The sequence below is a fragment of the Bombina bombina genome, chromosome 3 (genome assembly GCF_027579735.1).
Source record: "Bombina bombina isolate aBomBom1 chromosome 3, aBomBom1.pri, whole genome shotgun sequence".
Lineage (NCBI taxonomy): Eukaryota > Metazoa > Chordata > Amphibia > Anura > Bombinatoridae > Bombina > Bombina bombina.
The window spans coordinates 227,739,622-227,765,457 of record NC_069501.1 but is presented as its reverse complement, the minus strand read 5'-3'; the positions used below and the strand labels follow the sequence as shown (position 1 = coordinate 227,765,457).

Genomic DNA, 25,836 nt, shown 5'->3' with positions numbered 1-25,836 from the left:
GCGTCTATTGGAAACATTTTCCTAAATATAGGAGGGGGGGAAAAGGGCACACCGGGCCTATCCCACTCCTTGCTAATAATCTCTGTAAGCCTCTTAGGTATAGGAAAAACGTCAGTACACACCGGTACCGCATAGTATCTGTCCAGCCTACATAATTTCTCTGGAATTGCAACCGTGTTACAATCATTCAGAGCCGCTAATACCTCCCCTAGCAATACGCGGAGGTTCTCAAGCTTAAATTTAAAATTAGAAATCTCTGAATCCAGTCTCCCTGGATCAGATCCGTCACCCACAGAATGAAGCTCTCCGTCCTCATGTTCTGCAAATTGTGACGCAGTATCGGACATGGCTCTCCCATCAGCGCGCTCTGTCCTTAACCCAGAGAAATCGCGCTTGCCTCTTAATTCTGGCAATTTAGATAATACTTCTGTCATAACAGTAGCCATGTCTTGCAAAGTGATTTGTATGGGCCTCTCTGATGTACTTGGCGCCACAATATCACGCACCTCCTGAGCGGGAGGCGAAGGTACTGACACGTGAGGAGAGTTAGTCGGCATAACTTCCCCCTCGATGTCTGGTGATAATTTCTTTACATGTAAAGATTGACTTTTATTTAAAGTGACCAATGCATTTAGTACACAAATTTCTATGGGGCTCCACATTGGCCTTTAAACATAGTGAACAAACAGATTCATCTGTGTCAGACATGTTTAAACAGACTAGCAATGAGACTAGCAAGCTTGGAAAATACTTTCAAATAAATTTACAAGCAATATAAAAAACGCTACTGCGCCTTTAAGAAGCACAAAAAGCTGTCACAGTTGAAATAAAATTTTCACAGTAAATGTATTAAGTTAGCAAAGGATTGCACCCACCAGCAAATGGATGATTAACCCCATAATACCCAAAAACGGATAACAATTTAATAATTAACGTTTTTATCACAGTCAAACACACTGTCACAGGTCTGCTGTGACTGATTACCTCCCTCAAAATGAATTTTGAAGACCCCTGAGCTCTCTAGAGACGTCCTGGATTACTGCGCAAAAAAGCGCTGAAATAGGCCCCTCCCACTCATATTACAACAGTGGGAAATCTCAGTTAACTGGTTCTATGCAGAAATAAACGTTAGCCATGTGGACAAATCATGCCCCAATAAGTTTTATCACCAAGTACCTCACAAAAACGATTAACATGCCAGTAAACGTTTTGAACATTTTAAAGATTATGAAGTGTTATTAATAAGCCTGCTACCAGTCGCTTTTACTGCAGTTAAGGCTCATACATTACTTCCATATTAACAGTATTTTCTTAGTCAAATTCCATTCCCTAGAAAAATCCTTCAGTGCACGTACACTCATCAGCCTAATACCAGTTGCTACCACTGCATTTAAGGCTGTACTTACATTACATTGGTATCAGCAGTATTTTCTAGTCAATTCCATTCCTTAGAAAAATAATTTACTGCACATACCTCGTTTGCAGGGGGGCCCCGCATGCTATTCCCCTTTCTGAAGTTACCTCACTCCTCAGAATATGCGAGAAACAGCCAGTGGATCTTAGTTACTTCTGCCAAGATCATAGAAAACGCAGGCAGATTCTTCTTCTAATACTGCCTGAGAACAAACAGCACACTCCGGTGCCATTTAAAATAAACTTTTGATTGAAGAAATAAACTAAGTTTTAAAAAAAACACCACAGACCTCTCACAACGACCTATCTAGTTGAGTTGCAAGAGAATGACTGGATATGACATGTGAGGGGAGGAGCTATGTAGCAGCTCTGCTTGGGTGATCCTCTTGCAACTTCCTGTTGGGAAGGAGATATAATCCCATAAGTAATGGATGACCCGTGGACTGACTACACTTAAGAGAAAATAAGTTTATTTTCATAATTGAAAGAAAAAAACTTAAATCAAAAGCAGAAGAATCAAACTGAAACAGCTGCCTTAAGAACTTTTCTACCAAGAACTGCTTCCGAAGAAGCAAATACATCAAAACGGTAGAATTTAGTAAATGTATGCAAAGAGGACCAAGTTGCCGCTTTGCAAATCTGATCAACTGAAGCTTCATTCTTAAAAGCCCACGAAGTGGAGACTGATCTAGTAGAATGAGCTGTAATTCTCTGAGGCATGGGCCTGACCCGACTCCAAATAAGCTTGATGAATCAAAAGTTTCAACCAAGAAGCCAAGGAAATAGAAGAAGCCTTCTGACCTTTCCTATGACCAGAAAATAAAACAAATAGACTGGAAGTCTTCCTGAAATCTTTAGTAGCTTCCACATAATATTTCAAAGCTCTTACCAAATCCAAAGAATGTAAGGATATTACCAAAGAATTCTTAGGATTAGGATACAAGGAAGGGACAACAATTTCTCTACTAATGTTGTTAGAATTCACAACCTTAGGTAAAAATTGAAAAGAAGTCTGCAAAACTGCCTTATCTTGATGAAAAATCAGAAAAGGAGACTCACAAGAAAGAGCAGATAGCTCAGAAACTCTTCAAGCAGAAGAGATGGCCAAAAGGAACAACACTTTCCAAGAAAGTAGTTTAATGTCCAAAGAATGCATAGGTTCAAATGGAGGAGCCTGTAAAGCCTTCATAACCAAATTAAGACTCCAAGGAGGATAAATTGATTTAATGGCAGGCTTAATACGAACTAAAGCCTGTACAAAACAGTGTATATCAGGAAGTATAGCAATCTTTCTGTGAAATAAAACAGAAAGAGCGGAAATTTGACCTTTCAAGGAATTTGCAGACAAACCCTTATCCAAACCATCCTGAAGAAACTCTAAAATTCTAGGAATTCTAAAAGAATGCCAGGAGAATTTATGAGAAGAACACCATGAAATGTAAGTCTTCTAAACTCTATAATAAATCTTTCTAGAGACAGATTTATGAGCTTGTAACATAGTATTAATCACAGAGTCAGAGAAACCTCTATGACTTAGTACTAAGCGTTCAATTTCCATACCTTCAAATTTAATCATTTAAAATCCTGATGGAAAAACAGACCTTGAGATAGTAGGTGTGGCCGTAACGGAAGTGGCAAAGGCGGGCAACTGGACATCGAACCAGATCCCCATACCAAAACCTATGTGGCCATGCTGGAGCCATCAGAAACACAAATGATTGTTCCAGGATGATTTTGGAGATCACTCTTGGAAGGAGAACTAGAGGCGGGAAAATGTAAGCAGGATGATAACACCAAGGAAGAGTCAGTGCATCCACTGCTTCCGCCTGAACATCGCTGGACCTGGACAGGTATCTGGGAAGTTTCTTGTTTAGATGAGAGGCCATCTCTATCTCTGGACGACCCCACATCTGAACAATCTGAGAAAATATATCTGGATGGAGAGACCACTCCCCTGGATGTAAAGTCTGGCGGCTGAGATAATCCGCCTCCCAATTGTCTACACCTGGGATATGCACCGCAGAGATTAGACAGGAGCTGGATTCCACCCAAGCAAGTATCCGCGATACTTCTTTCATAGCTTGGGGACAGGGAGTCCCCACCCTGATGATTGACATATGCCACTGTTGTGATATTGTCTGTCTGAAAACAAATGAACGGTTCTCTCTTTAACAGAGACCAAAACTGAAGAGCTCTGAGAATTGCACGGAGTTCTAAAATATTTATTGGTAATCTCGCCTCTTTAGATTTCCAAACCCCTTGTGCTGTCAGAGATCCCTAAACAGCTCCCCAACCTGAAAGACTCGCATCTGTTGTGATCACAGTCCAGGTTGGCCAAACAAAAGAAGCCCCTTGAACTAAACGATGGTGATATATCCATCACGTCAGAGAGCGTCGTACATTGGGATTTAAGGATATTAATTGTGATATCTTTGTATAATCCATGCACCATTGGTTCAGCATACAAAGTTGTAGAGGTCTCATGTGAAAACGAGCAAAGGGGATCGCGTCCGATGCTGCAGTCATGAGACCTAAAACTTCCATGCACATAGCCACTGAAGGGAATGACTGAGACTGAAGGTGCCGGCAGGCTGCAACCAATTTTAAAATTCTCTTGTCTGTTAAAGACAGAGTCATGGACACTGAATCTAAGATGGAGTTTATTCGTTCTTTGCTAAAACAGGTGTTGATTGCATTAGATATGGAGGAGTCTAGTCCTCTTGATATTAAAACCAGTAAACGTTTAATTTTTTTTTAAACCTCATGTAGTTATTCCAGAGGTTTTTCCAGTTCCTGATGCTATTTCAGATGTAATTTCTAGGGAATGGAATAGTTTGGGTACATCATTTACTCCTTCTTTAAGGTTTAAGAGACTCTACCCTTTGCCGGCTGATAGATTGGAGTTTTGGGAAAAAATCCCCAAAGTTGATGGGGCTATCTCTACTCTTGCTAAACGTACCACTATTCCTACGGCAGATAGTACTTCTTTTAAAGATCCTTTAGATAGGAAGCTTGAATCTTTTCTAAGGAAGGCTTATTTATGTTCAGGCAATTTTCTTAGGCCTGCTATTTCTTTGGCTGATGTTGCTGCAGCTTCAACTTTTTGGTTGGAGGCTTTAGCGCAACAAGTACCAGATCATAATGTGTATAGCATTGTTAAGCTTCTTCAACATGCTAATAATTTCATTTGTGATGCCATTTTTGATATCATTAGAATTGATGTCAGGTATATGTCTTTAGCTATTTTAGCTAGAAGAGCTTTATGGCTTAAATCTTGGAATGCTGATATGACTTCTAAGTCAACGTTGCTATCTCTTTCTTTCCAAGGTAATACATTATTTGGTTCTCAGTTGGATTCTATTATTTCAACTGTCACTGGGGGGAAGGGAGCTTTTTTGCCTCAGGATAAACAATCTAAGGGTAAATTTAGGGCTGCTAACCGTTTTCGTTCCTTTCGTCAGAATAAGGAACAGAAGCCTGACCCTTCCCCTAAAGGAACTGTTTCCAATTGGAAGCCTTCTCCAGTCTGGAATAAATCCAAGCCTTTTAGAAAATCAAAACCAGCCCCCAAGTCCGCATGAATGTGCGGCCCTCATTCCAGCACAGCTGGTAGGGGGCAGATTACGATTTTTCAAAGATGTTTGGATCAGTTCAATTCAAAATCATTGGATTCAGAACATTGTTTCTCAAGGGTACAGAATAGGTTTCAAGGTAAGACCGCCTGTGAGAAAGTTCTTTCTCTCACGCATTCCAATAAACCCAGTAAAGGCTCAGGCATTTCTGAAATGTGTTTCAAACCTGGAGTCATCTGGGGTAATTGTGCCAGTGCCATTTCTGGAACGGGGTCTGGGGTTTTATTCAAATCTGTTCATTGTACCAAAGAAAGAGAATTCTTTCAGACCAATTCTGGATCTAAAAATTTTGAATCGTTATGCAAGGATACCAACATTCAAAATGGTGACTATAAGGACTATTCTGCCTTTTGTTCAGAAAGGGCATTATATGTCCACAATAGACTTACAGGATGCATATCTTCATATTCCAATTCATCCAGATCACTATCAGTTCACTTTTCTAGACAAGCATTACCAGTTTGTTGCTCTTCCTTTTGGCCTAGCAATAGCTCCAAGGATCTTCTCAAAGGTTCTCGGTGCCCTTCTCTCTGTAATCAGAGAGCGGGGTATTGCGCTGTTTCCTTATTTGGACGATATCTTGGTATTTGCTCAGTCTTTACATTCTGCAGAATCTCACACAAATCAACTCGTGTTGTTTCTTCAAAAACATGGTTGGAGGGAGGATCAATTTACTAAAAAGTTCCTTGATTTCTCAGACAAGGGTAACCTTTTTAGGATTCCAAATAGATTCAGTATCCATGACTTTGTCTCTAACAGACAAAAGACGTCTGAAATTGGTTTCAGCTTGTCGGAACCTTCAGTCTCGGTCATTCCCTTCAGTAGCTATGTGCATGGAAGTTTTAGGTCTCATGACTGCAGCATCGGACGCGATCCCCTTTGCTCGTTTTCACATGAGACCTCTTCAGCTTTGTATGCTGTACCTTTGGTGCAGGGATTATACAAAGATATCACAATTGATATCCTTAAATCCCAATAATCGACTTTCTCTGACTTGGTGGTTAAATTACCACCGTTTAGTTCAAGGGGCCTCTTTTGTTCGTCCAACCTGGACTGTGATTTCAACAGATGCGAGTCTTTCGGGTTGGGGAGCTGTCTGGGGATCTCTGACAACGCAGGGGGTTTGGAAATCTCAAGAGGCGAGATTACCAATCAATATTTTGGAACTCTGTGCGATTTTCAGAGCTCTTTAGTTCTGGCCTCTTCTGAAGAGAGAATTGTTTATTTGTTTTCAGACAGACAATGTCACAACTGTGGCGTATGTCAATCATCAAAGTGGGACTCACAGTCCTCAGGCTATGAAAGAAGTATATTGGATACTTGCATGGGCGGAATCCAGCTCTTGTCTAATCTCTGCGGTTCATATCCCAGGTATAGACAATTGGGAAGCGGATTATCTCAGTCGCCAGACTTTACATCCGAGAGAATGGTCTCTTCACCCAGAGGTGTTTCTTCAGATTGTTTAGATATGGGGGCTTCCAGAAATAGATCTGATGGCTTCTCATCTAAACAGGAAACTTCCCAGGTATCTGTCCAGATCCAGGGATCCTCAGACGGAAGCAGTGGATGCGTTGTCACTTCCTTGGAATTATCAACCTGCTTATATCTTTCCGCCTCTAGTTCTTCCAAGAGTGATTTCCAAAATCATAATGGAACGTTCGTTTGTTCTGCTGGTGGCTCCAGCATGGCTACACAGGTTTTGGTATGCGGATCTTGTTCGGATGTCCAGTTGCTAACCATGGCCACTTCCGTTAAGGTCACACCTATCTCAAGGTCCGTTTTTCCATCAGAATCTCAAATCATTAAATTTGAAGGTATGGAGATTGAACACTTAGTGCTTAGTCATAGAGGTTTCTCTGACTCAGTGATCAATACTAAGTTGCAGGCTCGTAAATCTGTGTCTAGAAAGATTTATTACAGAGTTTGGAAGACTTACATTTCATGGTGTTCCTCTCATAAGTTCTCTTGGCATTCATTTAGAATTCCTAGAATTTTACAGTTTCTTCAGGATGGTTTGGATAAGGGTTTGTCTGCAAGTTCCTTGAAAGGTCAAATCTCTGCTCTTTCTGTTCTGTTTCACAGAAAAATTGCTAATCTTCCTGATATTCGTTGTTTTGTACAGGCTTTGGTTCGTATCAAGCCTGTCATTAAACCAATCTCTCCTCCTTGGAGTCTTAATTTGGTTTTGAGAGCTTTACAGGCTCCTCCGTTTGAGCCTATGCATTCTCTGGATATTAAGTTACTTTCTTGGAAAGTATTGTTTCTTTTGGCTATCTCTTCTGCTAGAAGAGTTTCTGAATTATCTGCTCTTTCTTGTGAATCTCCTTTTCTGATTTTTCATCAGGATAAGGCGGTTTTGCAGACTTCATTTAAATATTTACCTAAGGTTGTGAATTCCAACAACATTAGTAGAGAAATTGTTGTCCCTTCGTTGTGTCCTAATCCTAAGTATTCTTTGGAAAGATCTTTGCATTCTTTGGATTTGGTAAGAGCTTTGAAATATTATGTTGAAGCTACTAAAGATTTCAGAAAGACTTCTAGTCTATTTGTTATCTTTTCTGGTCCTAAGAAAGGTCAGAAAGATTCTGCTATTTATTTGGCTTCTTGGTTAAAACTTTTGATTCATCATGCTTATGTGGAGTCGGGTAAATCCCTGCCTCAGAGGATTACGGCTCATTCTACTAGGTTAGTTTCTTCTTCTTGGGCATTTAAGAATGAAGCTTATGTTGATCAGATTTGCAGAGCAGCAACTTGGTCTTCTTTGCATACTTTTACTAAATTCTACCATTTTGATGTTTTCTCTTCTTCAGAAGCAGTTTTTGGTAGAAATGTTCTTCAGGCAGCTGTTTCAGTTTGATTCTTCTGCTTATAATTTCAGTTTTTTTCATTATAAGAATAAAACTTTTTGATTTGGGTTGTGGATTCTTTTTTCAGCGGAATTGGCTGTCTTTATTTTTATCCCTCCCTCTCATCTTGGGTATTTGCTATCCCATACGTCACTAGCTCATGGACTCTTGCCAATTACATGAAAGAAAACATAATTTATGTAAGAACTTACCTGATAAATTAATTTCTTTCATATTGGCAAGAGTCCATGAGGCCCACCCTTTTTATGGTGGTTATGATTTTTTTGTATAAAGCACAATTACTCCAATTCCTTGTTGATGCTTTCGTTCCTTTCTTATCACCCCACTTCTTGGCTATTCATTAAACTGAATTGTGGGTGTGGTGGGGGTGTATTTATAAGTATTTTGAGGTTTGGGAAACTTTGCCCCTCCTGGTAGGAATGTATATCCCATACGTCACTAGCTCATGGACTCTTGCCAATATGAAAGAAATTAATTTATCAGGTAAGTTCTTACATAAATTATGTTATTCTGACGAAAGGAACAAACGGTTAGAAGCCTTAGATTTACCCTTAGGTTTTTTATCCTGAGGCAGAAAAACTCCCTTTCCCCCAGTGACAGTTGAAATAATAGAATCCAACTGAGAACCAAATAAATTATTACCTTGGAAAGAAAGAGATAGTAATCTAGATTAAGATGCCATATCAGCATTCCAAGATTTAAGCCATAAAGCTCTTCTAGCTAATATAGCTAAGGACATGGATCCAACATCAATTTTGATATAAAAAATGGCATCACAAATAAAATGATTAGCATATTGCAGTAAGCGAATAATGCTAGATAAGTCAGAATCCAATTCCTGTTGCGCTATATTCTCCAACCAGAAAGTTGATGCAGCTGCAACATCAGCCAAAGAAATTGCAGGTCTGAGAAGATGACCTGAATATAAATAGGCCTTCCTTAGATAAGATTCAAGCTTCCTATCTAAAGGATCCTTAAAGGAAGTACTATCTTACATAGGAATAGTGGTACATTTAGCAAGAGTAGAAATAGCCCCATCAACTTTGGGGATTTTTCCCAAAACTCTATAGATTTTGCTGGTAAAGGATACCATTTTTTAAACCTTGAAGAAGGAATAAAAGAAGTACCTGGCTTCCTTAGAAATCATATCAGAAATAGCTTCCGGAATAGGAAAAACCACAGGAGGTTTAAAAACAGCATTTAAACGTTTATTAGACTGGTTATCTCAATATCCAAAGTAATTAACACTTCTTTTAATAAAGAACGCATATACTCTATTTTAAATAAATAAGTAGATTTGTCAGTGTCAATGTCTGAGGAAGGATCTTCTGTATAGATCCTCATCAGAAGAGGATACATTATTATGTTGTTAGTCATTTGAAATTTCATCAACTAAATGAGAAGTTTTAAAAGACCTTTTACGTTTATTAGAAGGTGGAAATGCAGACAAAGCCTTCAGGATAGAATCAGAAACAAATTCTTTAAAATTTACAGGTATATCATGCACATTAGAAGTTGAAGGAACTGCAACTGGCAATGTACTATTACTGATGGATACACTATCTGCATGTAAAAGTTTATCATGACAACTATTACAAATGACATTCTGTGAAATAATTTCTACAATTTTACAACAAATGCCCTTAGCTTTGGTAGAACCGATGTCAGAAAGCAATGTTGCAGCAGAAACTTCTGAGGCAGGATCAGATTGAGACATCTTGCAAAATGTAAGAGAAAAAACAACATATAAAGCAAAATTATCTATTTCCTTATATGACAGTTTCAGGAATGGGAAAAAATGCAAATAGCATAGCCCTCTGATAGAGAAAAACAGAATTTATGCTTACCTGATAATTTGCTTTCACTTGTGGTGTATCCAGTCCACGGATTCATCCTTTACTTGTGGGATATTCTCCTTCCCTACAGGAAGTGGCAAAGAGAGCACACAGCAGAGCTGTCCATATAGCTCCCCCTCTAGCTCCACCCATAGTCATTCGACCAAAGGTTAGGAAGAAAAAGGAGAAACCATAGGGTGCAGTGGTGACTAATTTAAAATTATTTTTTTTTACCCGACTTAATTGCCAGGGCGGGCCGTGGACTGGATACACCACAAGAGAAAGCAATTTATCAGGTAAGCATAAATTCTGTTTTCTCTTGTAAGGTGTATCCAGTCCACGGATTCATCCTTTACTTGTGGGATACCAATACCAAAGCTTTAGGACACGGATGAAGGGTACCTTAAACGGAAGGCACCACTGCTTGCAAAACCTTTCTCCCAAAAATAGCCTCCAAAGAAGCAAAAGTATTGAATTTGGAAAATTTGGAAAAAGTATGCAGTGAAGACCAAGTCGCTGCCTTACAAATCTGTTCAACAGAAGCCTCATTTTTAAAAGCCCATGTGGAAGCCACTGCTCTGGTAGAATGAGCAGTAATTGTTTCAGGAGGCTGCTGGCTAGCAGTCTCATAAACCAAACGGATGATGCTTTTCAGCCAAAGGGAAAGAGAGGTAGCGGTTGCTTTCTGACCTCTCCTCTTACCAGAATAGCTAACAAACAAGGAAGATGTTTGTCTGAAATCCTTAGTTGCTTGTAAATAGAACTTTAAAGCACGAACCACATCAAGATTGTGTAACAGACGTTCCTTCTTCGAAGAAGGGTTAGGACACAGAGAAGGAACAACTATTTCCTGGTTAATATTCTTGTTAGAAACAACTTTAGGAAGAAAACCAGGCTTGGTACGCAAAACTACCTTATCTGCGTGGAACACCAGGTAAGGTGAATCACACTGTAAGGCAGATAATTCTGAAACTCTTCGAGCAGAAGAGATAGCTACCAAAAACAAAACTTTCCAAGATAACAACTTAATGTCTATGGAATGTAAAGGTTCAAACGGAACCCCTTGAAGAACTGAAAGAACTAGTTTTAGACTCCATGGCGGAGCCACAGGTTTAAAAACAGGCTTGATTCTGACTAAAGCCTGAGCAAACGCTTGAACGTCTGGTACCTCTGCCAGACGCTTGTGTAAAAGGATAGACAGAGCAGATATTTGTCCTTTTAAGGAACTAGCTGACAATCCTTTCTCCAGTCGTTCTTGGAGAAAGGACAATATCCTGGGAATCCTAATCTTACTCCATGAGTAACCCTTGGATTCACACCAACAAAGATATTTCCGCCATATCTTATGGTAGATTTTCCTGGTGACAGGCTTTCTAGCCTGAATCAGAGTATCTATAACTGACTCAGAGAAACCACGCTTTGATAGAATTAAGCGTTCAATCTCCAAGCAGTCAGACGTAGAGAAACTAAATTTGGATGCTTGAACGGACCCTGTATTAGAAGATCCTGCCTCATTGGCAGTGTCCATGGTGGGACAGATGACATGTCCACTAGGTCTGCATACCAAGTCCTGCGTGGCCACGCAGGCGCTATCAGAATCACTTGAATTCTAGAAGATATCCCTGGGATACAATCTCTAATGCCCAAGGATCGTGTACATCTCTTGCCCAGGCCTGAGAGAAGAGAGAGAGTCTGCCCCCTACTAGATCCGGTCCCGGATCGGGGGCTACCCCTTCATGCTGTCTTGGTGGCAGCTGCAGGCTTTTTGGCCTGTTTACCCTTATTCCAGCCCTGGTAAGGTTTCCAGGTTGCCTTGGGCTGTGAAGCGTTACCCTCTTGCTTTGCAGCCGGAGAGGATGAAGCGGGGCCGCTCCTGAAATTACGAAAGGAACGAAAATTAGCTTTGTTTTTTGCCTTAAAGGACTTGTCCTGAGGGAGAGCAATGTAAAAGGGTTAGACGCACTAGAGGTACTAGGCATCGCTTGAGCAGGCGTAACTGGTTGTGACACTTGGGGAGAGGTAGACGGGCTACCCTCGTTACCTTCAGTCTGAGAATCATCTTGGGCCACATTCTTAAGTGCAACAATATGATCTTTAAAGTGTATAGACATATCAGTACAAGTGGGACACATTCTGAGAGGGGGTTCCACCATGGCTTCTAAACACATTGAACAAGGATTTTCCTTTGTGTCAGACATGTTTAACAGACTAGTAGTATACACAAACAGGCTTGGAAATCACTTTAAAAAAATAAAAACACAATTTGAAAAAAACGTTACTGTGCCTTTAAGAGATAAAAAAAGGGCACACAATTTTACCAAACAGTGAAAAATGCAGCAATCCTTTTGAAATTTTCACAGTATGTACCTGAAGCCTTAGTAAGATTGCACCACTAGTATCAAAACGATTAACCCCTTAATGCCCAAACCGGAGCAGCCTAAAGCCAACACCCGGTTAAAGTTACTACAGCACCTTGCCACAGCCTTGCTGTGGCCCTACCTGCCCTTAGGGATCATTTGGGGGAATATAGCTTCTTTTAGGCCCTCAAACAGCAGCAGGACCCTCCATGTGAAGCAGCATGAACTTCTCTGCAATTCTAACTGCGCAACTGAGGTGCGAAATTAGGCCCCTCCCACTCTACTCCGGAGCTGTGAGGCCTAGAAAATCACTCCTAAGTGAATAAAAAATAGCCATGTGAGAAATAACCCCAGAAAGAACCCAAAAGGGCTTTCAAAGTGTCTTACAAACGATATTTTCTTAGATAAACAATCGATTGCCCTGAATTAGTGTCAACCAGCATAATTAGCCCAGTTATGTAAGCATTCAATTCCTTACTAAGTCTGTGAACATAGCTTACCCTCCCCTCATGGGGATATTGTCAGTCTCTTCTAGCATTATCTCAGTCTTGTCTAGAAATAAATTACTGAACATACCTCATTGCAGACTACCCTGCAAACCGTTCCCCACAACTGAAGTTTTCTGGTACTCCTCAGTCCTGTGTGGGAACAGCAGTGGATTTTAGTTACAACATGCTAAAATCATTTTCCTCTCAGCAGAAATCATCACTTTTCTGCTAAAGAGTAAATAGTACAAACCGGTACCATTTAAAATAAACTATTGATTGAAGATAATAAAAACTACAATTCTAACACCACATTCACTTTACCCTCCCGTAGAGAGACCCTAGTGCTTAGAGCCAGCAAAGAGAATGACTGGGGGGGTGGAGCTAGAGGGGGAGCTATATGGACAGCTCTGCTGTGTGCTCTCTTTGCCACTTCCTGTAGGGAAGGAGAATATCCCACAAGTAAAGGATGAATCCGTTGACTGGATACACCTTACAAGAGAAAAAGCAAGAGGCAAACATCAATGGGGTATTGAAATAATTAAAAAGTTTGGCGCCAAGTATGACGCACAACGTAACAAACTTTTTTTGGCGCCAAAAATAACCGGAAATGACACTCTCGTCACTAATGACGCAACTGTGTGAAAGGTCTCGGCGTCAAGTATATTTAGAACTTTATATAAATGCATAAAGTGCCAAACCATAGCTGAGGTGTCTTAAGTAATAAACATACTTACCAAAAGACACCCATCCACATATAGCAGATAGCCAAACCAGTACTGAAACAGTTATCAGTAGAGGTAATGGAATATGAGAGTATATCGTCGATCTGAAAAGGGAGGTAGGAGATGAATCTCTACGACCGATAACAGAAAACCTATGAAATAGACCCCCGTTAGGGAAATCATTGTATTCAATAAGTGATACTCCCTTCACGTCCCTCTGACATTCGCTGTACTCAGAGGAATCGGGCTTCAACAATGCTGAGAAGGGCATATCAACGTAGAAATCTTAGCACAAACTTACTTCACCACCTCCATAGGAGGCAAAGTTTGTAAAACTGAATTGTGGGTGTGGTGAGGGGTGTATTTATAGGCATTTTGAGGTTTGGGAAACTTTGCCCCTCCTGGTAGGATTGTATATCCCATACGTCACTAGCTCATGGACTCTTGCCAATTACATGAAAGAAAATCCAAAACTTTGAGACAGAATTTTAAATTCTAGTGGAGCTTTAAAATACTAAATAATTTTGGATAGGTACAGACCATGTCAATTCAAGTTTAAGGAGCATAAATGTTTTTTTTAAAGTGGATATATTGTGCCAGCACTAATAGAACAAGTAACTATCATTTGTGAATCATGTCTATATGGAGCATCCCAAGATGTTATATATTTTATTTTTATTAACTTTTGATAACTTTTTTCTAGATTCATAGATATACGCACACTTCTGCCATACACAGAACATTGCAAACAGATTTAAAATGAACATAAACCTTTAAACACTTCCCTGAAGCATGTGAATTTTGAATACTCCTCAGTATTAGTAATCAATGATGGATAGACCGGGTTACTCAACTGGCTCCTAGTTTTTTTTAAATTTATTTATTGTTTTTAAATAGGAGACTGGTTGAAGATTTACAATCTGAATAAAGAGTAGCGCATTTTGACAAATATATCAGTACTAGGTCCTAAAGCCTGTGTACACGGGCCAATTTTTGCAGTACAGCAGTTCCACCCCTTGCTCTCTCTCTATCCCCCCTCTTTTCTGCTCTCTCTCCACGCTCTCCCCCTTCTCTCTTGCTCTCTCTCCCCCCTCTCTCTTGCGCTCTCTCCCCCCCCCTCTCTCTTGCGCTCTCTCCCCCCCCCTCTCTTGCGCTCTCTCTCTCCCCCCCTCTTTCTTGCTCTCTCTCCCCCCCTCTCTCTCTCCCCCCTCTCTCTTGCTCTCTCTCTCTTGCTCTCTCTCTCCCCCCCTCTCTCTTGCTCTCTCTCTCCCCCCCCTCTCTCTTGCTCTCTCTCTTGCTCTCTCTCTCCCCCCCCCTCTCTCTTGCTCTCTCTCCCCCCCCCCCCTCTCTCTTGCTCTCTCTCTCTCCCCCCCTCTCTCTTGCTCTCTCTCTCCCCCCCCCCCTCTCTCTCTCTTGCTCTCTCTCTCCCCCCCCTCTCTCTCTCTTGCTCTCTCTCTCCCCCCCCTCTCTCTCTCTTGCTCTCTCTCTCCCCCCCCTCTCTCCCCTGCTCTCTCTTGCTCTCTCTCGCTCTCTCTCTCTCCCCCTCTCTCTTGCTCTCTCTCTCTCCCCCCCTCTCTCTTGCTCTCTCTCTCCCCCCCTCTCTCTCTTGCTCTCTCTCCCCCCCTCTCTCTCTTGCTCTCTCTCTCTCCCCCCCTCTCTCTCTTGCTCTCTCCCCCCCTCTCTCTTGCTCTCTCTCCCACCCTCTCTCTTGCTCTCTCTCCCCCCCCTCTCTTTTGCTCTCTCTCTCCCCCCTCTCTTTTGCTCTCTCTCCCCCCTCTCTCTTGCTCTCGCTCTCTCTCTCTCCCCCCTCTCTCTTGCTCTCGCTCTCTCTCCCCCCTCTCTCTTGCTCTCTCTCTGCCCCCTCTCTCTTCTCTCTTGCTCTCTCTCTCCCCCCTCTCTCTTGCTCTCTCTCTCCTCCCCTCTCTCTTGCTCTCTCTCTCCTCTCTCTTGCTCTCTCTCTCCCCCCTCTCTCTTGCTCTCTCTCTCCCCCCTCTCTCTTGCTCTCTCTCTCCCCCCTCTCTCTTGCTCTCTCTCTCCCCCCTCTCTCTCCCCCCTCTCTCTTGCTCTCTCTCCCCCCCCTCTCTTTTGCGCTCTCTCCCCCCCTCTCTTTTGCGCTCTCTCCCCCCCTCTCTTTTGCGCTCTCTCCTCCCCTCTTTTGCGCTCTCCCCCCCCTCTTTTGCGCTCTCCCCCCCTCTCTTTTGCGCTCCCCCCCCTCTTTTGCGCTCCCCCCCCTCTTTTGCGCTCCCCCCCTTTTGCGCTCTCCCCCCCCTCTTTAGCGCTCTCCCCCCCCCCTCTTTTGCGCTCCCCCCCCCCCTCTTTTGCGCTCTCCCCCCCCTCTTTTGCGCTCTCCCCCCCCTCTTTTGCGCTTTCTCCACTTTCTTCCCCCTCTCTTTTGCTGTCTCTCTCCACTTTCTCCCCCCTCTCTTTTGCTCTCTCTATCTCCCCTCTTTTGAGCTTTTTTGAGCTCTCGGCACGGCCGGCACGGCCCGCCCAGTCCACGTCACGGCCCGCCCAACCCCGCCACGCCCGTACCATGCCCGTTACTCACTCTGCAATGTTGAAAGTCAGGTGTGTTTGTCCTCGCGTGCAGTATCTACTGCGCATGACAGCTTCGGACAAATACACTTGGCTTTTTATTATATAGAATTAACACAGAAGACAAAACACAGCCATGATTTGTTTAGAAGGATTTGAAAATATTAAGATACTGACGGGAGATGTTTTTCTGCTCAAAATGATCAATCTTTTCACATTAAGGGCCACATAAGCCTTTAAACCTTATAAAGGGTCAAATAGGTCTTGCGTACAAGGTGCCAGGACAAAAAACAAAACTGGATACATACAGAGGAAGAAACAAAATCATGTAATGAGCTAATCTGTTTTGGAAACACACATCACATCCCCTTTTATTACACCTTGTTATTGCTCAATTATATAATAACATTTATATTTATAGTTAATGCAGAGAAAGATAAAAAACTGCTAAATTACTAGGATGAGCACAAGCACATATACTCACTTCATCATAAAATATACAGGCATGTTTGCCAGACACATAGTTACAGTGGCCATAATTAGTAAGGCAAACGTCCATGTCAGCTCCTGCAATGAAAGCAGAAAAGGAGAGTGAACAGATGCTCTCATTTGAACAAGACTTATTTGCACATTTTCCAGACAGAAACATATTTGAGTAATATTACTAGCAAACACAGAAGCTGGCAAATGTAGCTGCTGAGGAAAGTAAGTTTTTGCTATATTTCTTTTTATAGCAAAATTAGATTTTTTTTAGTTGCTGAATTGTTAACAGCTTACACATATTGTCTAAATCGATTTCTCGTATAACAAATGCTTTAAGACGTACAATTAAGGTAGTTTACTGATGTGTAGGAAATAGAGTCTCTCTCTCTCTATATATATATATATTTTCCCCAGGACCTATTTAATAGGTACACTACCTGGCTAAAATTTAAGCCAATATTGAGCTAAAATCAGATAACCTTTTTTGTTTAAAGTACGTTGCACAAATTATTATTAACCCCTTAACGACAGCACTGGTTGTTAAGCCCTGCTGTGCTGGGCGTCTAAAAGTAGCGAGATTGCGCTATTTCTGCATGCCCCACGAGTGTGGCAGTACAGAAATAGGCTTGCAGAGTTACCAGCACATTGGGTAGCAGTGGTGCACATTGTTGGTGGTGTGGGAGGGTTAGGAGTGAGGCAGGTGGGACTGCTACACTGGGGAAAAAATAAATGCTAAGAGCGGCAGGGAGGGGGAATAGAGGTGTGTCTGTGTGTGTGTGTGTGTCCTAGAGTGGATAGGGGAAACGATCGGAGAGGTGGGCAGCTACACTACAGAATTTTTTATTTTTTTTAACCAACTAAAAAAAGAAAAAAAAAATATAGAAAACAGGGTACTGGCAGAAATTAGAGGGGGGAGTTAGAGCTTTTTGGGAGGAATCGGGAAAGGTGGGAAGGTAAGGGGGTAATCATACACTGAAGAAAGTAATTCTAATAAAAAAAAAAAAAAAGAAGAAAGGCCTAAAACTGCATGCTGGCAGACTGTCTTCCAGTACCAGCAGGAGGAGGCAAAGAGCACCACAGCAAAGCTGTTAAATACCACTCCCTTACCCACAACCCCCAGTCATTCGACCAAAGGGAAAAGAGAAAGGAAGTAATATAAGGTGCAGAGGTGCCTGAGGCTTATGAAAAAATAAAACTTCTGAAAATACAGGGCGGGCCGTGGACTCACCGTGTCAAGAAAGAAACAAATTTATCAGGCAAGCATAAATTTACTTTGGTTTCTAATGACACAGTGAGTTCACGGATCATCATAATTACTATTGGGAATCAATACCCAAGCTAGAGGACACGGATGATAAGTGAGGGACAAGACAGATAGCCTAAACAGAAGGCACCACTGCTTGAAGAACCTTTCTCCCAAAAGAAGCCTCAGCTAAAGCAAAAGTATCAAATTTAGAAAATTTAGAAAAAGTGTGTAAAGAAGACCAAGTGGCAGCCTTGCAAATCTAATCTACAGAAGCACCATTTTTGAAAGCCCAAGTAGAAGAAAAAGCCCTCGTGGAATGAGCCGTGATTTTCTCAGGTGGCTGCTGTCCAGCAGTCTTATATGCCAAGCGAATAATACTCCTCAACCAACAAGAAAGAGAAGTAGCCATAGCTTTCTGACCTTTACGCTTCCCAGAAAAAAACAACAAATAAAGAAGAAGACTGGCGAAAATCCTTAGTCGCCTGCAAATAAAATTTTAATGCACGAACTACAGCCAGGTTGTGAAACAAACGTTCCTTATGAGAAGAAGGATAAGGACACAGATGAACAACAATTTCTTAATATTCTTATCCAAAACAACCTTGGGAAGGAAATCTAGGGCAGTACACAGAACTACCTTATCAGAATGAAAAATAAGGAAAGGAGATACACACTGCAATGCTGAAAGCTCCGAAACTCTTCGAGCCGAAGAGATAGCAACCAAAAACAAAACCTTCCAGGATAACAACTTACTATACAAAGAATGCATAGGCTCAAACGGAGCCTGCTGAAGAACTAAGAACTAAATTTAGACTCCAAGGAGGAGTCGCAAACTTAAACATAGGCCGGATTCTAACCAGAGCCTGACAAAAAGACTGAACGTCTGGCACATCCGCCAAACGCTTGTGCAACGAAATAGATAAAGCAGAAATTTGACCCTTCAGGGTACTAGCAGATAAACCCTTCTCCAGACCCTCCTGGAGAAAAGACAAAATCCTAGGAATTCTAACTCTACACCAAGAGTAGCCCCAAGACTCACACCAATATAGATATTTACGCCATATCTTATAATAAATCTTTCTAGTCACAGGCTTACGTGCCTGAATCATAGTCTCAATAACCGACTCAGAAAACCCACGCTTAGACAGAATCAAGCGTTCAATCTCCAAGCAGTCAACTTCAGAGAAATGAGATTTAGATGAAGGAAGGGCCCCTGAAGTAGAAGGCCCTTCCTTAATGGAAGACTCCAAGGTGGAAAAGATGACATCTCAACCAGATCTGCATACCAGATCCTGCGAGGCCACGCCGGTGCAACGAGAATCACTGATGCCCTCTCTTGTCTGATCCGAGCAATGACCCGAGAAAAAAGAGCAAACGGAGGAAACACGTATGCCAGACTGAACGTGCAAGGAACTGCTAGAGCATCTATCAATACAGCCTGAGGATCCCTTGACCTTGACCCGTACCTCGGGAGCTTGGCATTCTGATGAGATGCCATGAGATCTAACTCTGGCTGCCCCATCTGAGAATCAAGCTGGAAAACACCTCCGGATGAAGTTCCCACTCCCCCTAATGAAAAGTCTGTCTGCTCAGAAAATCTGTTTCCCAATTGTCCACCCCTGGGATGTGGATTGCAGACAGACAGCAGTTGTGGGTATCCGCCCACTGAATAATCTTGGCTACCTCTGTCATGGCCAAGGAACTCAGAGCAGAGTTCCTCCCTGATGATTGCTAGCTGAAGCCAGGACAGAAGAGCATTGAAGATTGCCCTCAGCTCTAGGATATTTATGGGAAGTCCATAGACCCTGAGCATTCAACGAACCCCAGACAGCTCCCCAACCCAGCAGACTGGCATCCGTGGTCACTATCACCAAGGCAGGTCTGCGAAAACAGATTCCCTGAGAGAGAAGATACTGAGACAACCACCATGGAAGGGAATCTCTTGTCGCCTGATCTAAAACAATCTTTGGAGTCAGATCCGCACTATCCCCGTTCCATTGTCTGAGCATGCATAACTGTAGAGGTCTGAGATGGAACTTAGCAAACGGTATGATGTCCATGACTGAGACCATCGGACCAATAACCTCCATACACTGAGCCACTGACGGCCGAGGAGAGGACTGAAGAGCAAGGCACGAATTGAACATTTTTGATTTTCTTGCTTCTGTCAAAAAAATCTTTATCTCTAGAGAATCTATAATGGTTCACAAAAAAAAACATAATTTATGTAAGAACTTACCTGATAAATTAATTTCTTTCATATTGGCAAGAGTCCATGAGCTAGTGACATATAGGGGATATACAATCCTACCAGGAGGGGCAAAGTTTCCCAAACCTCAAAATGCATATACACCCCTCACCACACCCACAATTCAGTTTAACGAATAGCCAAGCAGTGGGGTGATAAAGAAAGGAGTAGAAAGCATCAACAAAGGAAATTTGGAAATAAATGTGCTTTATACAAAAAATCATAACCACCATAAAAAGGGTGGGCCTCATGGACTCTTGCCAATATGAAAGAAATGAATCAGGTAAGTTCTTACATAAATTATGTTTTCTTTCATGTAATTGGCAAGAGTCCATGAGCTAGTGACATATGGGATATCAATACCCAAGATGTGGATCTCCACTCAAGAGTCACTAGAGAGGGAGGGAATAAAATAAAAACAGCCATATACCGCTGAAAAAATTAGTCCACAAGCCAAAAAAACAATTTATGTAAGAACTTACCTGATAAATTCATTTCTTTCATATTAGCAAGAGTCCATGAGCTAGTGACGTATGGGATATACATTCCTACCAGGAGGGGCAAAGTTTCCCAAACCTCAAAATGCCTATAAATACACCCCTCACCACACCCACAATTCAGTTTAACGAATAGCCAAGAAGTGGGGTGATAAGAAAGGAGCGAAAGCATCAAAATAAGGAATTGGAATAATTGTGCTTTATACAAAAAAATCATAACCACCACAAAAAGGGTGGGCCTCATGGACTCTTGCCAATATGAAAGAAATGAATCAGGTAAGTTCTTACATAAATTATGTTTTCTTTCATGTAATTAGCAAGAGTCCATGAGCTAGTGACATATGGGATAATAAATACCCAAGATGTGGAACTTCCACGCAAGAGTCACTAGAGAGGGAGGGATAAAATAAAGACAGCCAATTCCGCTGAAAAAAATAATCCACAACCCAAAACAAAAGTTTTAATCTCAATAATGAAAAAAACTGAAATTATAAGCAGAAGAATCAAACTGAAACAGCTGCCTGAAGTACTTTTCTACCAAAAACTGCTTCAGAAGAAGAAAACACATCAATATGGTAGAATTTAGTAAAAGTATGCAAAGAAGACCAAGTTGCTGCTTTGCAAATCTGATCAACAGAGGCTTCATTCCTAAACGCCCAGGAAGTAGAAACTGACCTAGTAGATTGAGCCGTAATTCTTTGAGGCGGGGATTTACCCGACTCTACATAAGCATGATGAATCAAAGACTTTAACCAAGACGCCAAAGAAATGGCGGAGGCCTTCTGACGTTTTCTGGACCCAGAAAAGATAACAAATAGACTAGAAGTCTTTCTAAAATCTTTAGTAGCTTCAACATAATATTTCAAAGCTCTTACTACATCCAAAGAATGTAAAGATCTCTCCTTTGAATTGTTAGGATTAGGACACAATGAAGGAACAACAATTTCTCTATTAATGTTGTTAGAATTCACAACCTTAGGTAAAAATTTAAATGAAGTCCGCAACACTGCCTTATCCTGATGAAAAATCAGAAAAGGAGATTCACAAGAAAGAGCAGATAACTCAGAAACTCTTCTAGCAGAAGAGATGGCCAAAAGGAACAGAACTTTCCAAGAAAGTAATTTAATGTCCAGAGAATGCATAGGTTCAAACGGAGGAGCTTGTAAAGCCCTCAGAATCAAATTAAGACTCCAAGGAGGAGAGATTGACTTAAAGACAGGTTTGATACGAACCAAAGCCTGTACAAAACAATGAACATCAGGAAGATTAGCAATCTTTCTGTGAAAAAGAACAGAAAGAGCAGAGATTTGTCCTTTCAAGGAACTTGCATACAAACCTTTATCCAAACCATCCTGAAGAAACTGTAAAATTCTAGGAATTCTAAAAGAATGCCATGAGAATTTATGAGAAGAACACCAAGAAAACATAATTTATGCTTACCTGATAAATTCCTTTCTCCTGTAGTGTAGTCAGTCCACGGGTCATCCATTACTTATGGGATATTAACTCCTCCCTAACAGGAAGTGCAAGAGGATCACCCAAGCAGAGCTGCTATATAGCTCCTCCCCTCTACGTCATACCCAGTCATTCGACCGAAAACCAAACGAGAAAGGAGAAACTATAGGGTGCAGTGGTGACTGGAGTATAATTTAAAATTTAGACCTGCCATAAAAAACAGGGCGGGCCGTGGACTGACTACACTACAGGAGAAAGGAATTTATCAGGTAAGCATAAATTATGTTTTCTCCTGTTAAGTGTAGTCAGTCCACGGGTCATCCATTACTTATGGGATACCAATACCAAAGCTAAAAGTACACGGATGACGGGAGGGACAGGCAGGATCTTTACACGGAAGGAACCACTGCCTGAAGAACCTTTCTCCCAAAAACAGCCTCAGAAGAAGCAAGTGTGTCAAATTTGTAAAATTGGGAAAAAGTATGAAGAGAAGACCAAGTTGCAGCCTTGCAAATCTGTTCAACAGAGGCCTCATTCTTAAAGGCCCACGTGGAAGCCACAGCTCTAGTGGAATGAGCTGTAATTCTTTCAGGAGGCTGCTGTCCAGCAGTCTCATAAGCTAAACGTATTATGCTACGAAGCCAGAAAGAGAGGGAGGTAGCAGAAGCTTTCTGACCTCTCCTCTGTCCAGAATAAACGACAAACAGGGAAGAAGTTTGGCGAAAATCTTTAGTTGCCTGTAAATAAAATTTTAGGGCACGGACTACGTCCAGATTGTGTAGAAGTCGTTCCTTCTTTGAAGAAGGGTTAGGACACAATGAAGGAACAACAATCTCTTGATTGATATTCCTATTAGTGACTACCTTAGGTAAGAACCCAGGTTTAGTACGCAGAACTACCTTGTCTGAATGAAAAATCAGATAAGGAGAATCACAATGTAAGGCCGATAACTCAGAGACTCTTCGAGCCGAGGAAATAGCCATTAAAAACAGAACTTTCCAAGATAACAGCTTGATATCAATGGAATGAAGGGGTTCAAACGGAACACCCTGTAAAACGTTAAGAACTAAGTTTAAGCTCCACGGTGGAGCAACAGTCTTAAACACAGGCTTAATCCTGGCCAAAGCCTGACAAAAGGCCTGAACGTCTGGAACTTCTGACAGACGTTTGTGCAAAAGGATTGACAGAGCTGAGATCTGTCCCTTTAAAGAACTAGCAGATAAACCCTTTTCTAAACCTTCTTGTAGAAAAGACAATATCCTAGGAATCCTAACCTTACTCCATGAGTAACTCTTGGATTCGCACCAATGTAAGTATTTACGCCATATTTTATGGTAAATTTTCCTGGTAACAGGTTTCCTAGCCTGTATTAAAGTATCAATTACTGACTCCGAAAATCCACGCTTTGATAAAATCAAGCGTTCAATCTCCATGCAGTCAGCTTCAGAGAAATTAGATTTTGATGTTTGAAAGGACCCTGAATTAGAAGGTCCTGTCTCAGAGGCAGAGACCATGGTGGACAGGACGACATGTCCACTAGATCTGCATACCAGGTCCTGCGTGGCCACGCAGGCGCTATTAGAATCACCGATGCTCTCTCCTGTTTGATCCTGGCAATCAATCGAGGAAGCATCGGGAAGGGTGGAAACACATAAGCCATCTTGAAGTTCCAAGGTGCTGTCAGAGCATCTATCAGAACCGCTCCCGGGTCCCTGGACCTGGACCCGTAACAAGGAAGCTTGGCGTTCTGGCGAGACGCCATGAGATCCATATCTGGTTTGCCCCAATGCCGAAGTATTTGGGCAAAGACCTCCGGATGAAGTTCCCACTCCCCCGGATGAAAAGTCTGGCGACTTAGGAAATCCGCCTCCCAGTTCTCCACGCCTGGGATGTGGATCGCTGATAGGTGGCAAGAGTGAGACTCTGCCCAGAGAATTATCTTTGAGACTTCCATCATCGCTAGGGAACTCCTTGTCCCTCCTTGATGGTTGATGTAAGCCACAGTCGTGATGTTGTCCGACTGAAATCTGATGAACCTCAGAGATGCTAGCTGAGGCCAAGCTAGAAGGGCATTGAAAACTGCTCTTAATTCCAGAATGTTTATGGGAAGGAGACTCTCCTCCTGAGTCCATGATCCCTGAGACTTCAGGGAATTCCAGACAGCGCCCCAACCTAGCAGGCTGGTGTCTGTTGTTACAATCGTCCAATCTGGTCTGCTGAAGGGCATCCCCTTGGACAGGTGTGGCCGAGAGAGCCACCATAGAAGAGAATTTCTGGTCTCCTGATACAGATTCAGCATAGGGGACAAATCTGAGTAATCCCCATTCCACTGACTTAGCATGCACAACTGCAGTGGTCTGAGATGCAGGCGTGCAAAGGGAACTATGTCCATTGCCACTACCATTAAACCGATTACCTCCATGCATTGAGCCACTGACGGGTGTGGAATGGAATGAAGAACACGGCAAGCATTTAGGAGTTTTGTTAACCTGTCCTCTGTCAGGTACATTTTCATTTCTACCGAATCTATAAGAGTCCCTAAGAAGGGAACTCTTGTGAGTGGCAATAGAGAACTCTTTCCTTCGTTCACCTTCCACCCATGTGACCTTAGAAATGCCAGTACTAACTCTGTATGAGACTTGGCAGCTTGGAAACTTGATGCTTGTATCAGAATGTCGTCTAGGTACGGAGCTACCGATATTCCTCGCGGTCTTAGTACCGCCAGAAGAGAACCCAGAACCTTTGTGAAGATTCTTGGAGCAGTAGCTAACCCGAAGGGAAGAGCTACAAACTGGTAATGCCTGTCTAGAAAGGCAAACCTTAGATACCGGTAATGATCCTTGTGAATCGGTATGTGAAGGTACGCATCCTTTAAATCCACTGTGGTCATGTACTGACCCTTTTGGATCATGGGTAAGATTGTCCGAATAGTTTCCATTTTGAACGATGGAACTCTTAGGAATTTGTTTAGGATCTTTAAGTCCAAGATTGGTCTGAAGGTTCCTTCTTTCTTGGGAACCACAAACAGATTTGAGTAAAACCCTTGTTCGTGTTCTGACCGCGGAACCGGGTGGATCACTCCCATTAGTAAAAGATCTTTTACACAGCGTAGAAACGCCTCTTTCTTTATCTGGTTTGTTGACAACCTTGAAAGATGAAATCTCCCTTTTGGAGGAGAAGCTTTGAAGTCCAGAAGATATCCCTGAGATATGATCTCTAACGCCCAGGGATCCTGGACATCTCTTGCCCAAGCCTGGGCGAAGAGAGAAAGTCTGCCCCCCACTAGATCCGTTTCCGGATCGGGGGCCCTCACTTCATGCTGTCTTAGGGGCAGCAGCAGGTTTTCTGGCCTGCTTGCCCTTGTTCCAGGTCTGGTTAGGTTTCCAGCCCTGTCTGTAGCGAGCAACAGTTCCTTCCTGTTTTGGAGCGGAGGAAGTTGATGCTGCTCCTGCCTTGAAGTTGCGAAAGGCACGAAAATTAGACTGTCTAGCCCTTGGTTTGGCTCTGTCTTGAGGTAGGGCATGTCCCTTACCTCCAGTAATGTCAGCGATAATTTCTTTCAAGCCGGGCCCGAATAAGGTCTGCCCCTTGAAAGGTATGTTAAGCAATTTAGATTTAGAAGTCACATCAGCTGACCAGGATTTAAGCCACCGCTAAGATCATACATAACTCAGGTAGATTCTTCTTCTAATGCTGCCTGAGAAAAAACAACACACTCCGGTGCTGTTTAAAATAACAAACTTTTGATTGAAGAAATAAAAACTAATTTTAATAACCACAGTCCTCTCACACATCCTATCTATTAGTTAGGTGCAAGAGAATGACTGGGTATGACGTAGAGGGGAGGAGCTATATAGCAGCTCTGCTTGGGTGATCCTCTTGCACTTCCTGTTAGGGAGGAGTTAATATCCCATAAGTAATGGATGACCCGTGGACTGACTACACTTAACAGGAGAAATGTAAGTCTTCCAGACTCAATAATAAATCCTCCTAGACACAGATTTACGAGCCTGTAACATAGTATTAATTATTGAGTCAGAGAAACCTCTATGACTAAG

At 42.1% G+C, this 25,836-nt stretch overlaps 1 protein-coding gene across 1 annotated transcript in view; it reads right to left on the bottom strand.

Moving 5' to 3' along the window:
• The window catches only part of PHF12 (PHD finger protein 12), a gene marked incomplete in the record, with an annotated part of 410,674 nt that overhangs the window by 4,145 nt on the left and 380,693 nt on the right, over positions 1-25,836 (bottom strand). Inside the window, 1 exon segment of the mRNA XM_053706179.1 lies at positions 16,334-16,416. Coding sequence (XP_053562154.1) covers positions 16,334-16,416 — 83 coding nt within the window.